This window comes from Centrocercus urophasianus, unplaced genomic scaffold, assembly GCF_019232065.1.
Source record: "Centrocercus urophasianus isolate 14NV4802_14NV808 unplaced genomic scaffold, USGS_Curo_1.0 seq_35, whole genome shotgun sequence".
In the NCBI taxonomy this organism is placed as follows: Eukaryota; Metazoa; Chordata; class Aves; order Galliformes; family Phasianidae; genus Centrocercus; species Centrocercus urophasianus.
In genome coordinates, this window is record NW_024884922.1 from 4475183 (window position 1) to 4493225 (window position 18043).

The window sequence follows — 18043 nt, forward strand, 5'->3', positions numbered from 1 at the left end:
GAGCAAGCAGCTCTGGAGGAAGGGGCTTTCAAATGTTCCCAAAGTGATATCCATTGTCACACAGTTAGCACCCATCACTTGCCTCTTCAGCAAATCAATCAGAGTCTTACAACAAGAAATACCTCAGGAAGCAAGCTTTGAGCCAAAAAACGAAGAAGGATTCTCACAGAATGGTCTAGGAAATACTAGTTCCTGTTAATAATTAAAATAATTATGTGCAAAAGATTTTGTGAGTTAGTTCTGTATTCTGTAAAGTTGCCAGCTTGTATATATTCTGAAATTTTCTAGTAGGTTTTGCTGTTATGAATTCATTTTCTACCATCTAAAAAGCTCCTAATGCTTTTAGGAAAGTAGTATTTGGGGTTTTGAAGATTGTTGCATACATTTTCTCTAAAAGGAGATAAAATGTCTTCAGAGAGAGCAAAGGAAGCTTCACTTTATGTTGAACGGCTTGGAAATTATCCTTTCAGTAAGCAACCTACAGTTAATTTCCTGCAAGGGTAAAATGATGTTCCTTAGAAGATTTGGAAGTACTACCAGCACCTAGTTAAAGCTGAAAACTGCTGTTTTTTCTCTGCAAATGGTTATGAATAATACGCTGTTGGAGTTATTTCAGTTGAACTGGGCAACTGGATATGTAGATGTGGTTAAACCACTTAAATTTAACCTGTTATGGCAGGAACCCTTGCAGCAAAATGAAAAATTATTTCTTATTGTGAGGACTTCATTTGTTTGATTGTTAATTTATATAATACTACTGCATCGCTACTATCCTTATTAATATAGAAAACCTTTGAATTGACATTCTAGCATATGTTTATCCAAATATGTGAGAATAACACGTATGAAACTTCTCTAAAATGTTACCAACTCATATTAAGATGATTTTGTTCTCTTTAAACTAAATTGTTCACAAAATGTTTTCTTTTGTACAGGCTGCAAAGTGCATTTACCTAATTTGCTCTTCTCTTCAGGTACTCCAACTTGATCTTGAACTTATTTTCCCTTATGGTAGATGCCAACATTCCAGATATTGCTCTTGAGCCTGACAAGACTGTAAAAAAGGTAACTGGAAAGCTTTCCTTGTCTTTCTAGACATAACTACGCATAACTAAACTGTGTTCAAAGTAACTACAAAAGTGCTTTCTAAAATGGCTGAGCAGCAGAACCATCCTAAATCCACTGTAAAATTGTTAAATGATCTTAATCCATTGTAAAAAGGTGAACAGGTGATTTTTTAGATAATGTGTTAGAAAATTTGTTTTGGATATTTAATGCCCATTAGTCTGCCTGAAAGTAATTCTGAATTTTAGTTGTGCTATTAAAAAAAAAAAGAAGACTGTGTCTTTTATCTCTTGCGCTGAATGGTAAGTTTCTTAGATCATTTAAGAAATAAGATGACACTGTTCCTTATTGTAGGAAAATTGAATAAATGCTTTCAGTATTTCAATTGATTTTTTTTTTTTTTTTTTTTTTTTTTCTTTTTAAAAAAACTTTAAACAAAAAATCGATATATATTTCAGCAGACTCACATTAGCTAAAGATCCTTTTGGGACTGACCAGTAAAATTAAATTACCTTTTTCTTACTCGAGTCAATAGCTGTTTCAACCTTAATTCCGCACTAGTGGAAGACAAAGATGGAGATTCACAAATATTTCTTTATCTAAAAAGGCATTCTGAATAGTAATGTTGATGGAATGTTGTTGACAGCATTTTTTATTACTGGTAATGCAGCAATACTCAGTCTTTTTTTTTTTTTTTTTATATATTTAGGTATCATTGAGTTAGTTAGGCTCTGATCTTGCAGACAGCTGTCAAGTAATTTAGAAAATAAAAGATTGTTTTTGTTTGTTGATAAGTCAAGAGTACAACTTATCATTAAACTACAAGGAAACTTGTGTATTGTTTAAATTGTTCAGCACTCCTTAAAGTTATAATTTTTCATGAGATGCAGCTGTACCCCTCTTGTGGTGTAAGAGAAGCCAATTCCTTCAGTTTGGCTTAATGAGATGAAAAAAGCAGGCAGTTTATAACATACTTACTGTATTCTGAGCAAATTCTGCTGAACTGCTTGTGTGTCATGTTTCTGTTACTACTGAAGCAGATATATCGGAGTACATTGCATAGGGTTGAAGCAATAAGAAAGATTTTTCATGAATGACCACCATGTGATTCCTCAAAGTTAAAGCATTATGTTAGGCAGTAGCTTGGGTTGCAGTCTAATCCATCACTTCACAAAGCAGCATAATGTGTCCTCCTTTTTCCTAATACGCAGGGAAGTACTGTAAGTTGCACAAAATATGTGCAAGCTCGTGAACAATGGGATGTAAAAACACACTGGCAAGTAAAATGTTGCATTAGAAATATCATAGTGTTATTTTATAAGCTTCTAGAATAGCATTACCTTACAGCCTGAATGCGTGTTAAAAGTTTTATAAACATATAACTCTTCTAAATGAAAGTAAAATTTTCGTATATGATACTATAATCATAAAGATCTCTACAGCCATTTTGTATGGCTTCCTTTCTTGTGTTTTTTTGTCACCTCCTGTGGTGTAAGTTGGTATAACATAATGCTAACTAATCAGGCTGTAAAGGTGGTTGAAAGTTTGCCTTCCTTAGGTTTGGACCAAGTAGAACACAAAAGAAAACAGTGGAAAAAAGTATTACGTGTTTTCCCTTCAACGTGGCACTGGGTGACCTTAGTCTTTTTAAAGCACTTTCATTCAACTGTGTTAATTTTAGATTTTAGAAAATTTAGACTTTTTAGAAGTATTTGAGTGCAAAAGGAAAATAGCTCTTAAGGAAAATAACATCCTAAAGAACAAGCCTATTGTCTGGGTGACATTTCTGTCCAGTGTTTCTGATACATCTTGGGAGAAATATGTACTGAGTTAAGACAGAATTGAAATAGCAGCCTCTCATGTACAATTTTCTGTATAATAAGTGTAGACTACACCTGCTTGACATGCTTTATGGCACAGGATGATGTAAGTGGAGTTGGGCTCTCTGTTCCTGTCATTTTTGAAGGTGCTTTCTTCTTCTTTTCCCCTATATTCAGCACTAGTGAGGCCGCACCTCGAGTACTGTGTCCAGTTTTGAGCCCCTCACTGCAAGAAAGATATTGAGGCCCTGGAACGTGTTCAAAGGAGGGCAACAAAGCTGGTAGGGGTCTGGAACACAGGCCATATGAGGAGAGGCTGAAGGAGCTGGGAATGTTCAGCCTGGAGAAGAGGAGGCTCAGGGGAGACCTCATTGCTCTCTATAACTTCCTGAAGGAAGATTGTAGTGAACTGGGGGTCGGCCTCTTCTCTCGTGTCATTAGTGATAAGACCAGGGGGAATGGCTTCAAGCTACGGCAGGGGAGATTCAGGCTGGACATGAGGAAGTATTACTTTTCAGAAAGGGTGGTCAGGCACTGGAACGGACTGCCCAGGGAGGTGGTGGAGTCACCGACCCTGGGGGTGTTCAAGGAAAGGCTGGATGTTGTGTTGAGGGACATGGTTTAGTAGGAGCTATTGGGAATAGGTGAACGGTTGGACTGGGTGATCTTTTAGGTTTTTTCCAACCTTGGTGATTCTATGATTCTATGATTCTTCAAAGGAAAGTGAAATCTGCACAGGCTAATTTTGTTTATCAGGGAGATAAAGGCAATGTGGCTGTTTTCTTAGTGTTAGCACAAAACGTACCAAAAACTTCCAGTCATTTCAGGTGGAGATGTGGATTTGGAACACATTAAAATTTGACAGTGCCTTCTTACTTTGCATAACATCTATATTCAGAAATTAAACTGGTGCAGACCTTGGTGATATGTTCTCACACCTAAGAGTGGACTGAAAAACAACAAATGTCCGCATTGGTTTTGGTAGGGGGAGGACATTTGCAGTTTCAGCTTTCGTGATTATTCTTTCAGTATATATAGAATATTATTTTCAACCAAATATCTACCTTCACTTTGTGCCCAGGTAGTACTTTTCAAATTTAAAATATTGTTTCAGTGATTCATTTCCCTCAATCCAGTTTCATTTGGTGCTTTTCCCAATAGGAAAAAGAAAAAGTAGCAGCAAGGCTTAAAATTAGTTCTTTTTCAACCTTTTGTCTCCTTTTATACTCACTGTACTACTCATAAGGAAAATTGTCAGTCTAGTGTGCTTCAACTCATGGTTAATGACACCATCTCCTATTGCAGTGCTCTGATTCAGGCTTCTCTGAAAAACTACTCTGGCTCAAAAATGAAGTTGAATTGAAAAGTAGTAGAAGATCCTCCCCAGTATGTTCTCATGTCAGTTTCTCTAGCTTCTGAAGCTACCACCTTTAAATTTTCCAGTCTTTGCTTACTCTTTTCCACTTCTCATTTTCCTGGAAAAGGAAAATGGGCCAAAATGGGCCAAAATCTGTTTAGGTCGACGTGTCAGTGAATATCTGATGGTACAATGCAAATCTACTCCTACAGTTTTTTTGCCACTGCTATTAACTAGCCTTTTTATTTTCTGTGCAGCTGCAATGCTTATTGCTAATAGTTAATTTTCAAAATTACATAATGCTCTAATTTTAAGGAGGGATAACTAAAATATGCAGTGAATTATACAGCCAGCTTTGCCTAAGGAGGAAGTAGATTATCGCTCTTCAGGCAGAATAAAAATATTCAGTATTATCATTTTTAATTAAAAAAAAAAAATGGTTTTGATTTTTCAACGCCAAATGGCTTCTGTCTGTCCTTCATAGCAAATTTGACGTTTGAATTAGAAAATATCAGGGGCCAGTGATTCATTGTCACACAAAGAACTCGGCAGGCATTGAAGGAGAGTGTTATAATTGATTGAACTATGTTTCAGATTCCCATTGATTAAAAGAAGGCACTGTAAAGATGCTGCAACTGTAGCATTTATAGGTGGAGGTGAAGGAAACATAGGTGGCATAAATACTGTCTTCCTGTAAGCAGAAGGTAACTGCTGTTTGTGAAAGTAGCTCAATGTTTCTTTTACATTAAAGTCATCAAGGTGAAATTACTCTTGTTCTACAGGCAGAGAATCTGGAACAAATACACTGGGACATAAGGTGACAGACAAGGTTTCTGAACTAGCTTTTTTTCCAAATCTGAGTTCATTTATGAGGTTCTTCTGTTTTTGTTTTTGTTTTTTTTTTCATCTGGATTATAGTAAAACTCCTTGTCATCTTTCTTCCTCTTTATCACAATGGATAAATGAGAATTGAGTTTTCAAGTCAGTGGAAAGACTTCTAATTTGTTGTCTGATATGCCTCTTTTTAAAGTGGAATTCTGTCCCTTTCCACCTAACTGAAAGTACTAATATTTGTTGAAAGATGGAGCTAGGAAACATATCTGAGATTTATTAATATTGAGAGGAGATTTCTTATTTCTATGTAGGAGAAATGAACTCAATTTTGCTTGGCTGGAATCTCTCGATTTCAGAATTTGTATTTACTCCCTCCTCCTCTGAGGTTTATTCTTTGTAATACTGTCACAGTGACACTGAGCTCATTTTACCTAGGTAGAAGTTCATTTGGGTAATGATGTTGCAGCTGCGCATCCAGCTTTACTGTTTATAGGCTGTTGATTCTGTATATATATTCATTTTGAAATCCAAAAAGGCTGGAATAAACCAGAGTGAATAGAGTACAAGAATACTCCTGTGTTATTGTTTCATTATATTATGCTGTTCATTTGATCATAAGTACATATTTGGCCAGTATTAGGAAGTTCTAAAATGTAACAGTGATCTTTGTATGTTGCGTGAGCTAAAACCCAATTTTTTTCTGTAAGATCGATTTAGAGATATCTTCACTGGCTTTTACTTAACAACAATAATGCTGAAGCTTATACCAGCTCATTTGAAAACTATAACCTGTTCAAATCAAAGCCTTCAAAACAAAAGCTATTGTAAGGATAGCCTTTCAAATGAAATTACATGTGAATAGAGCATCTGAATAGTTCGTGTCATGAGTTGTTTGAACTGTGTTGTAATCAAACAACAGAAAGCAGAGAAAGCTTTTTGAAAAAGATAAAATGTGGTAAGGGTTGAGCCAAGAATGAAATGCCAATTTTTGCTATATTAGCAGTGAATGCTGGCTGTTATTATCATTCTTAGGGCGTAACAGTAAAAACTCAGAAGATCTCAATAAATTTTATTAATTTCTTGACTATCAAATGGTTTCATTTGAGGTTTTTGTAGCTGCTGATTCCTGCATCCGATGCGTACTGTCACCAAAGAGAGCACTGAAGTTTGTCTTATATTTGAGTAAGCCGACTTTGCAGTGAACAATTCTGTATTACAGTGATAAAAATAGCTAACAGCTAGATCTGTAGCTAGTTGTTGCAGTAAACTCCAGCAGTGGTGCTTCATGTTGCTGTGAGAATACATGCTAGAGTGGCCATCAGTCTTTGGAATTGCTGGCTTGCAGTTAGAGAGTGAAATAGCATGAAGAGGGTTTTCTTATGTATGCAGTAAGTTGCTCAAAATATATTGCTTCTTTTTTCATAATTCTGTCAGTTGTATCTGCAGATGTTCACAAAACATGAATTTGGTTAACAGCACTAATTCTAAACTGAGTTTGAGTATGTTAGCAGTCTTTCAGTGTGTAAAGACTTGATACACATGTAGGAATCAAAAAGAACTGAGCACCCTATTTTTGTTACCGTGCTGTATTTTCAGCTTGTGCTTGACATTTAACTTGAAGCAGGCTGGAAGAAGCTGGCACTTAACTAGTTTCTCCTCTTGTAATGCTTTTCACTTGAGTTTATTTCAGCAAGAGTTGATAAGCCTAAGCCTATGGTTTTACATGTGATGATCATGTTGCTAAGCAGTATTTACTCATGGTTATACTATAGAGCTTGATTTTGTTGTTTTGGCTTGCCACCTGCAGGAGTTTCCCTCTTCCTCCATAAGATTCTGCAGTGATGGTCAGCTTTTATATTCCCTTCATCAATTCATTTGAAACTAATTAATACTTAAATATTTATCCCTAAATTTCCACACTCCTATATTGTTTTCTGAGCAGTTCTGCTTAGTTCATCTTCATTATATCTTTCCCTTCTGAATTTCTAAGTCTTGTGAGTCCATGCAACTACTTTTTTTTCATTTGTTCTCTTTTTTAAATTACATTATCCAGTGTGCAGGTTGACAGAAAGTGGCTACTTAAGATACTGAAATTCAATATTAGTATTTTCGTAGATACTGTAGTTCATACTGTCACCCATAACAGTTCAAGTTCTAATAATGAAACATTATGAAATAAATTTGAAGTTATTGTATGTATACAGTTTGGGGTTTAAAACTTTCTTCTCTGAAAACAAAACAAAAACTTAAATATCTTCATCAAATATACTTATTTTCTCTTTGAATAAAACTAGTAGCAAACTAATAAGAGCTGTTTAATTTAAATGACAAAATGAGAACTGTTGGTAAATAATTCAATTGGAATATTTTTTATATATTCATAGCGACAGTTATTCTTAGCTGTGTAAAATTAGGTAATTGTGTAACTCATCAGAATGTGACCTCCATATTTGCATAATATTGTGCAAAAATCTTTTGCTAGTTGCACATCTTCTGTGAGAAGCTATTGGCTTTTAGAACAGGTGGTTTACTTTGGAGCTGAGAGATTTCAAGCAACAATTACTGTTGGTTTTGTTACAAGAACCATAAGTCAATGTATATTAAATTTCTTGATGATGTTGCAGCTCTAGAGATAATTTGTCATCATGCCATGCTTCTTCTCAGCTAGGTTGCAGCAGTCATTTTTAATTGCAGTGCTGAAAAACTTTCAGGTAAGGATCTCATACTCAGCAGCATTTGATCCCGCTGTTACTTGCAAGCTGATTTTAGAATGTAACTGTGGGTAAGTCTTTCCGCATATGTAACCATCCCAGTCTGCTCCTGGGGAAGGTGGGAAGTAGCTGAGTCATTAATCCCCTAGAGTAAAGTAGCATCATAATGTATGATGTATGATTTTGAGTTCTCCTGTGAGAACATCAAAGAATAGCTGAAATGCTTGAAGACTATAGTTAAAAAGTGATAGTGTTTGAGGAATTGTTTTTGTTTCTTAGAAGCTGCCAATAGAAATTTGCCTAAAATCTCAAATCACCTTTCCAGTAAACATGAAACTAATTATGATAGAAGCCTGTGGTCTCCGCTGCGGAAGTATTTAAGCTTGTGCATAGTTGCAAGCATGTGAAAAGTCCGTTAAGTTCAGCTTGATTCTATTTTGCATCTTACTGTCAAACTTCTAACATGTATATGGGAGATAACAAACACTTACTATGAAAATAGAAGTATTAGCCTGAAGTACTCTCTAATTCCCTTCCTGCTGTTTGCTTTCTTGAGATTTTGAATGTTTCCAGCTTAATCTTTCCTTCCATACTGATCATACTTCTTTTTGAAATAATATTGCTGAAGAATTTAATTTTTTGTTGGCATGTTGAAAATAAGAATAGAATTGTAACTATATTTTGAGTGCAGCAGTGTTATCTTTCCACAGTTGGCCAATTAATTTAGGCTTTTACTGTAGTGCTGAAAGGTACTTCTCTAAAATACTTTGCTTTGGAAAGAATGCAGAGTAATAATTAACTGAAATCTTAGATGGTTTTGTTGTCATAAAGAAAAGGGTGGATGCATATATGGTATCCTTGATATATAAAAAGGATACAAAAGGGGGTGAAAAGATTATGATATATCATTAATATGGCTTTATTAAGAACATTGCTAAAAAATTTGGCATTTTTGTCAATGCATAAAGGTAATTGAATAGAAAATGTCCAAAAGAAACTTCATTTTGGCTTACAGTCTGTCTTCAGTTTTATCTGGAAGACGTTCTAGAAGGAACTTAAGACTTTGACATTTCCCTATATGAGAGATTTGTGATGCAGAATTCCTAGGGGGAAAAAAAAAAAAAAAAAAAAAAAAACAAAAAAAAAAAAAGTAATGAGCTCAACTGTCAGAGATGGAAAATGGGAAAGTTTGGATAGGAAATAAGTCACAGTTTTTCCCTATGAAAAACTTAATCACTGAAACAACTTCTTGCACATGCATCATATCATAATATTGCCAACCCCCTCTCAGCCATCTATCAGCGCTCCTGGTTAACTGATGAGGACCCAGAGGATTGGAGTCTTGCTGATGTGACTCCCATCTTCAAGAAGGGCCGTAAGGAGGATCCAGGGAACTATAGACCTGTTAGGCTGATCACAGTACCAGGGAAGGTTATGGAGCAAATCATCTTGGATGAGATTGCACGGCACGTGCGCTGTGTCCAGGGGATCAGGCCCAGCCAGCACGGGTTCGTGAAAGGCAGGTCGTGCTTGACCAACTTCATCTCCTTCTATGACTGGGTGACTGTCTCACTTCAATTTATAGGAGGGAGAGGAGGTTCTTTTAATATCTGTATACCCAACGTGAGATTAAGAAACAACAGTTCATATGTTAGTCCAACCAGTTTATTACAAATCCTAATCAGGGAGACGTGGAAGGGAAGGAGGGCGATAGAAAAGGTACGAAAGAAGCAAGAATTGCCTAAAGCGGGGATAGTCACCACCAGCATCCAGCAGCGTCCCGCTGCTCGGTATTTGAAGGTCCGAGGTCTGTGTCCCCAGCAAGCTTTGAGACACTGATGTTAACAGAATAATGTCTTACAGTGACCAGACTGGTAGATGAGGGAAGGGCTGTTGATGTAGTCTACCTAGACTTCAGCAAAGTCTTTGACACGGTCCCACACAGGCTTCTTGTGGGGAAACTGGCTGCCCGTGTCCTGGACAGGTATACAATTCTTTGGGTAAGGAACTGGCTAGAGGCTTTGCCCAGCGGGTAGTGGTGAATGAAGTCCAGCTGGCGACCCATTTCAAGTGGTGTCCCCCTGGTTTCAGTACTGGGGCCCATCTTGTTTAATATCGTTATTGATGACCTAGATGGGGGGATAGAGTGCACCCTCAGTAAGTTTGCAGATGACACCAAGCTGGGAGGTGGTGTTGATCTGCCTGAGGGTAGGGAGGCCCTTCAGAGGGATTTAGACAGGCTGGACTGCTGGGCTGAGGTGAATGGGATGATGTTCAACAAGGCCAAGTGTCGGGTTCTGCACTTTGGGCACAACAACTCCATACAGTGTTATAGGCTTGGGGATGAGTGGCTGGATGATTGTGAAGAAGAGAAGGACCTGGGGGTGTTGGTTGATGCTCGGCTGAACATGAGCCGACAGTGTGCCCAGGTGGCCAAGAGGGCCAACAGCATCCTGGCCTGCATTAGAAATAGTGTGGCCAGCAGGAGCAGGGAGGTGACCATCCTCCTCTACTCAGCACTGGTGAGACCACACCTCGAGTATTGTGTTCAGTTTTGGGCTCCTCACTACAGGAAAGATGTTGAGGTCCTGGAACATGTCCAGAGAAGGGCAATGAAGCTGGTGAGGGATCTGGAGGACAAGTCTTATGAGGAGTGCCTGAGGGAGCTGGGATTGTTCAGTCTGGAGAAGAGGAGGCTCAGGGGAGACCTCACTGCACTCTACAACTTCCTGAAGGGAGGTTGTGATGAAGAGGCATTTGGCCTCTTCTGCCAGGCAATGAACAGGACCCGGGGAAATGGCTGCAAGTTGTACCAGAGGAGGTTTAGATTGGACATAAGGACATAAGGAAGAACTTTTTCTCTCAGAGAGTGGTCAGGCACTGGAATGGCTGCCCAGGGAGGTGGTGGAGTCGCCGTCCCTGGCAGTGTTCAAGAGGCGTCTGGACGATATGCTGCATGATATGGTTTAGTGCTTGTGGTGCAATGGTGATGAGGAGACAGTTAGACTAGATAGGAATATAAATGATAGGTCGTTTCCAACCTTGTGATTCTATGATTCTGTGATTCTGTAAAACTTAGAAATTATGTTTTGATATTTGTAATACTATATCAATTCTTTCCCTCCAATTACTTGAACTCATCCAAAGTGCTTACTTACGCACCTGACTCTCATATTATGTTCTCGAGGGATAAAAAGTACTGTCTACTAAACTTACTTAGTTCCTGAGAAGCAAATTTTTTGCTTTGTTTTAGATGTTTCAGCTCTTGCCAGTTCTCTGTACTAAAGGAAAAATCTGCAGGTCTGTAGTAGCGATGCTTATGAGATGTTGCCATCTGGAGCAGTCCTGATAGTTGCCTTGAAATTAGTTGGAATTCACAAAAAGGCATTCACTATGCCTTTGTAAATATTCATGGATCACAGTTATTGCCACGGCTGAAATAGGGCAGTATAGATCTTGTTGCTTTATTTTTAATTACACTGCTTTTGGCTTTTAATTCATATACAAATTGCAGTTAACAGGCAAAATGCTTTATTTGTACAATGGATACAATTTTTAAAATATGTTGCTTTAAAAGAAAACAGTGTATGGAATAGCAGTGTCTCCATCTAGCCACTCATGGAGATAGTGTTGGGAGGGTATTCTTGCTTTTTAAATACACATTTTAATGACATTTTAAAGCAGTTCAGAAATCTGGCATTTTACATAAAAGTGCTAATTGCCAGTTATCTGCTGTAATTTAGAAGTTAAATAGATTATTTACTAAAATTCTACAGTTTTAATGCCAATGTCTGCTACTGTTGGTTTGGGTACAATTGTGTATGCTGTAACTGTTGAATTAAATTCCTGTTTGACATGAACACCCCATTTCAGGTACAGGACAAGTTCCGTTTGGACCTTTCTGATGAAGAAGCCGTCCATTATATGCAGAGCCTAATTGATGAAAGCGTCCATGCCCTCTTTGCAGCTGTGGTGGAACAAATCCATAAGTTTGCACAGGTGAGATAGCTTCTTGGTGTTTTTTTTCTGAAAACTGAGTAAAGTCAGATTCAAAGTGGCAAGTTCAAGACTTCATTGTTACCATTGATTTAATTTATTTTTCAGCAAGTTCAAAATGTGTTCTTGATGACAGCACTGCAGAGCAAGCTCTCAGTGGTCCTAGAAAATTCTTTTAGGCACTTAGCAAACATACTTGTTGAGATGTAACTGACTGCCTTACCAAAGGTAAGAACTGCAAATTGGAACATTGGAGTTCTACAAAAGAAAAGTCAAGAACTCTTGTATCTTTCATTCCCAAAGTGCTGATAGATTTCCTTCCTTTCCTACCTTTGTGATAATTCCTGACCTGTGTGTTGCAATTACTTACCTTTGTAATTAAGGCAGCAGCTTGCACAACAGGGTGCATAGGAGGGGCCAGGATCTCTGCTCAAAAATCATAAAGGTTCTCTTCAGTAGTGATAGTGCACTACAAGGTGTTGTCCCCAGCAGCTATGTAAGCAGCTATCCCTGCTACATTAGGCACCTCCAAACAGGCAGAGTTCATTCAGGAATGCAGCTTGGCCTGAGACCTTGTATTGGGGCAATGGGAAAAGGGCTCCTTGCTTCCAGAAGATGTCTAGTAGTGGAGAACCTGCATCACCAAGTAAAGGAGCAAAATCTGTGATCAAAAACTGATAAAATCAGATGTCCTCAGTTTCTGTGGCTATTCATATTGCTAAAGGAGTTCCAAAGAATTTATTGTTCTACAAATTAAATTTTTATTTTGAAAAACTTCATTACAGTGCAGGGGATCATCTGCCTATGTATTTTATAAAGGTGATTTTGCGTTTTCTGTTGGAAAATGAAAATGCTTCAAAATTTGTTATATCATGGATGAATTTGATCATAGGTTGTGGAATGGTTATTTTAAAAAGTGAAAAATGCCTCACACCTCAGGATCCTATAAATAAATAAGGCCTTTGTAAAGATCCAAGATTAAAATTTTCAAGTGCCTCCAGTATGTGTGTAGACCTTTCTTTTAATCACATACCAACAGTGACTTTGTAAGACATATATTTTTACTCCGTTGGTATTAGGTGACTGCCAGTCTGTACTACATAATTGTTATTACATTTGTGAAACTGTTTTAGTAAGTCAGAGTTTATGGATCTGATTTAGTTGACCTTTTCTTTTTCCACTCAGACTTATTCTAACTTGACCTTTCTTCAACCCCTACAGCTCTTATAATTGCAAGACAGATTTGTTCAGAATACATACAGTAACCAAGAATATGAACCTGAGGCTTCTAGATCTAGAATGGTGTTTTAAGCAACAAGCTGTTTTTCATGAGGCTGTGAACTCCATGTGCAGAGTTTGTGCTGCTGTAGTGTTTGACATCTATGTCCTTTAGCTTTTTTTTTTCTATTTTATTTCCTGCGATTATGTGCTTAAAATGTTTTAGCCCCATGTGATATAGGAGTCTTCGGCTAGTTTTGGAGTTCTGAGTATTGCCTTCATACTTACACTGTAAAAAGCTACAGCTGCAGGCTTCCCCCTGCAGAACGCTGAATGCGTGTCAGTGTGAGGATACAAAAAGAAAAGTCACAGATGAATTGGCAGTTCATAAGAATTAACATTCTAGAGACTGTATTAAAAAAAAAATTTAAAAAAAAGTGTAAGTTTATTCTCTTTATATTACAAAATGAGGTAGGACACTTTGTAGTGATATTCACTACTTCAATAATCAAAATTTTCCGAAGCTCTCTTCTTTTTAAGTATTTGCTATTGAAGTCTTCGGAGGCTCTAAATTGTTGAACAAATGAACAATTAATGCATAATTGAATTTGCAGTAGTCACCTTACACAATGGCTCGTTGAAGCTTTCGGGTTTTTTGTGTACAATACTGCATTGAATTGCTGATGACCTTCCTCTAAATAGTCATAGAAATTGTCTCAAAAAAAAACCCAAACAAATAGCCTACGCAGGTGTAATGGTACTCACTTAAATTAGGTCCTAAAAAATCACAATTTTCCATTTTTGAAATGCCCTCAAGTTTTTTTTTGTTTTTGTTTTTAATTTATCAATAGGTATTTATTCTCCTACTGCCTCCAAAATAGCCCTTTAGGAAATCTATGCTTTCCACTGCAACAGTTAAAAGCTTTTTAATAAGGTTGGTTGTTGCAATAACCATTGTGTATGAACACTCGATATGACACTCTGTAGGTAGTAGTGTTCTTCTGTAAAATAGACTAGGTATTTTGGCATCAGCATGGTAGAGTTCTCTTGTAATAATATTGTGAATTGGATTCAGTTCATGTGAAGCCTTTAGTTTCTAATGTGTTATTAGGTATTTTACAGACCTTTTTATGTGGTATTTATTCATAATGGTTATCAACGAACTCTTGATGATTAAATAAATTTAATATTTAGAATAAGTGAATGGTGCTGTGCTGCATTGCTTGAGAAATGAGAAAAAGTGCGTACTAATTTCAGTTGATACTAATAAAGGCTGGATAGCTATTTTTCCCTGGAAAGTTGCTTTCATTTTAGCATTATTTCTGCAGAAGGGGGAAACACTCTCCAGTTGGAGTAGCTTACTTCACATTTGTTCCTTGTGAATATACAACTCAGATCAGTTGTATCCTGGGCTAATATTAAGCATTGACTTTTAAAAAGGGAAAACTTGGAAAATGAAGAGTGTCCCACCTAAGATGTATTTGTGCAGCTGGGATTGTACTAATGACTGTGCCCTGTTAAGGTGCAAACTCAATTAAACTGTAAATGTGAAGAGGCTTTAGGATATCCCAAAGCTGTGTTCCCAGTACTGCTAAATCCCAGAATGCAGCAGTGATTCTTTTTACTCGAGACAGTGCTTCTGGTTTTTATCCTTTTGGTGGGATCCAGTCTTGCTTGTCAGAATAAAACATGGAATATCCACCACCAGGACTGTGTACATTGCATTATACTATTTGTCCAATGCCAGGTAGAGTTGATTTCTAAGTTGTCTGTTCTCTTGAAGGATTGTGAAAATCACCTGCCTTTTTGGGAAGCGATTTTCAGTGTCTTTCAAACCTACAGTTCAATTTACTCTTAACTTTGGTTTCTAAGAGTAAGTAAAGATTGAACAAATTCCTGTTTTGTTTTTTTTTTCTTTCCTTTTAGTACTGGAGAAAATAAGCCTTTTCCGATGGGTGGAAACGGGTCTCGGCAAATATTCAAGAATAAACTTCTCAAGCCTTTATGGATTTCACCAAGCAGTACTGAAAGGCAGAAGTTAAAGACTTAGGAGCGTGGAGAACTGGGAGCTCAGAAGCTTTTTGAGTCTTTATTCTTTGAAGGTTTAAAAATAACCTTTTGTTGTTGTTGTTGTTGTTTTTAACCAATGTTTATTTATACCATCCATCAGGCATGGGTACTCTGGTATTTCTTTCTGGTGAAATGTATGAGCCTCAAAGGTTGAAGTACACAACTTCCTCCCAGTTCACCTGGAAGGTGCTGGACTTGATGGCAATATTTCCTTATTTAAAAATGGAAATAGTTACTGTACTGAGTATGTGTATGTACAAAGTGCAGCAACTGTTCCTCACTGCAGAAGAACATGGGATTGTTAACCACTCTTCTCCCCCTACCACCTTTATTCCAAGAGTAAGTTTTAAATATAATTTGTATGATCCTTTCTTTCTGACCTTGGGAAACGTTATCGTTTAGAAAGGACAGTCATTTCTTCCCTGCTTACAGAAATGTTTTTATCTGCTGATAAGTTAGCCAGCTGTAGGCAGTCAATTAAATGATCGCTAACCGGCTCAGCAACCGTAATGCACAGTGAGCAGTTCAGTATTTCACACGTTAACTCTGAATGTTTTCTGTACAGTGATTATATGTTCTTGACTCTAATAAACTCTTTGTTATTACAGTCTTGAGTTGTTCTGTATTGTCTTTTTAATCTTACCTGCTGAGACGTGGCGTGGTAGAGGATTATGTTTTTAACTCTTAGCTTTCTGAAAGGATTTTCACTGCTGAGTTTTCTCGATTCAGGAATAAATTGACTTTTGTGCCACATAGTGAGTGCTTAATGAATCTGTTTTGAATGGTCAACAAAGTAATAACCTCTTCATAAATGCATGTAAGTGCTTGTTACTTTTTCAATAATTGTTTGTCCTTCCCAGTTATAAAAAGGACTGATTTGGTTATGAATCTGCTATTTGTGAAACAGGTCTTGGTCTTTGCTGCTTCTACTGACAAACACAATTGCTTTGATGGAGCAAGATCCACCAGAGCTCTAAAAGGCCCACAGGTGGTTCCAGCATATTACCCAAATTTGCTTGTTACACACAACATCGGTTAACACCTGTCTTCCTCGTGGTCTGTGCTGCTCAGAGAATCTGCATTACCCTAATCACTTAGTATTTGCATTATCTGGCAGATCTGCCACAGAGTAGCCACAGCAGTACCTCCTATCTTTAGGTGCCTCTTCTTTAAAGGAGTACTAATTATGGTTAGTACTAATTATGGTTGGTTGCAGCGGTTGCTGGTCTTGTTCATCTGACAGAGGTACAAATTACATGTGTTTTCTGTTATTGCACGCAGGACTTTGTGGTATATTTCTGAAAAATTTTTGAGAGCAGGGTGTTTTCAAATGCTTAGAGAAAACATTACCAAAAAAAAAAACCCAAAAAAACGAAAAACTTTTCTGTCTTTTAAAATTATTTTGAAGAGGCATTCAGTGTACTCATTCAGCTTAAGGACTTGTGTCATGTAGGCAGGAGGAAATACCCAATTTTATTCTCAATGAAAAGCATCTTTTCCAGTATGTTAGTCTAAAATCTTGACTAACAGGTGGAAGAATGTTTAGTTTAACTGGTTTTCTATGTCTCTGTCTCCACGTAATCCGTTATGTTCCCACATAATTGTGTTCATCTCCAGTAAGTTCTGAATCCCTTGAATAGCTCCTCAGGTGAATGTCGGACTGCGTTTTCACTCCAAGCATACGTTTGTGTTAAAGGGAGAGGGGGGCATGAAATGGTGCATAGAGTGGGGCTGTGAACTCCGTCATATGTAGCAGAGCATGATGCAGTTGTTGGCAGGAAACAGGACTGTGCCAGCTGTGTCACTGTGTAACTTGTCATGTCATCCTATTAAACCTTGTCCAGCAGCAATTACAGAGAAGATAAATACAGCAGATGAAAGACTTTGTATTTTGTGTAACTAGAGACACAGCATTAGGAAGTCATCTTGTAAGTTCTTTGCTTTTCAACATTTGTATTGGTCTTGTTTTTATTTTTATTTTTATTTTTTTTCCTGTAATCTCTGTTGATGTTTCTGTTGGGTTTGAGAGTGAGGAAAGCAAAATAAATGATTCCATGTATTCATGATTTCTAATCTGCCCATGCAGTCATGGTTTTGTTTCAATTCCCAGTGCTTCAAGAGCAGAAAGTGACACAAAGTGTATACTTATGTATATATATATACATATATATATGAATGTATATTTTATTTTTTTGTTGAATGGGAGTGTGTGTGCAAAGCAGTAACTGGTGAAAAAAGTATTTCACAGGTTGGGAAAAGAAGGAGACTGCTTTAATGTAAAGAGTTGTGGCAGGAATTGTCCCTGTTCTTACAGACATTTGTGTGACTTTTTCTTGCATGCAATCTAAAGTAAGAAGCACTTCTGCAAGAGCTTGGGGGAATAATAGCTTTGGAAAAGAGGTGGAGGAGCCGAAAATGGGTTTCTTAACACCTCACATTGTCCTGGTAGAGCAAAGAGAGGTGATGTTACTGAATGGCCTTTCCTTTGTAGTCAGCAGAGGTTTTACTTACATGACCCAGTATCATCAGTCAATGATAAAATATAGTGGTTATTCTGAAGTAGCTGAGTGCATACATTTATGGTATCTTAAGGGAGTCATTGAAAACAGATTGCTGGTGGATTGTGTTAAAATAGATTTTTTAATCTCTTCAGTTGATGTGATGATTCTTTGTAATAGTGGAACTGTTTGAAGTGCAATATTTGTTTCATCCTGCCTTTCCAAGCTTCTGTGATTTAAACAACGCTTTGTCTTGAGGGGACAAATCTCACTTTGGAAAGGAAACTGCTGAACCCTCAGTTGTTTCTGGAGTACCAAGCAGTGGATTGGTTCACCTGCATGGATTCTAATCTGAAACAGCAGGAATGCTGCTTGGAGTGGAATTTGTAGCTCATCTGCACACAAAAATTAGTAAATTAAGCTGGTGTGATCCTTTCTGAAGTGGGTTAAGCTGTACGGCAGTGAAGCATGAAA

The 18043-nt window shown here is 37.3% G+C and overlaps 1 protein-coding gene across 2 annotated transcripts in view; it reads left to right on the forward strand.

Moving 5' to 3' along the window:
- Positions 1 to 15678, forward strand: part of PIK3C3 (phosphatidylinositol 3-kinase catalytic subunit type 3) — a 67250-nt gene extending 51572 nt beyond the window's left edge. For both annotated transcript variants that reach the window (XM_042831158.1, XM_042831159.1), the window contains exons 23-25: positions 975 to 1065; positions 11661 to 11786; positions 14928 to 15678. In XM_042831158.1, the coding sequence (XP_042687092.1) occupies positions 975 to 1065; positions 11661 to 11786; positions 14928 to 14942 (232 nt within the window). In that variant the 3' untranslated portion in view covers positions 14943 to 15678. The remainder of the gene's footprint in view (positions 1 to 974; positions 1066 to 11660; positions 11787 to 14927) is intronic.
- The last annotated feature ends 2365 nt before the right edge of the window (positions 15679 to 18043 follow it).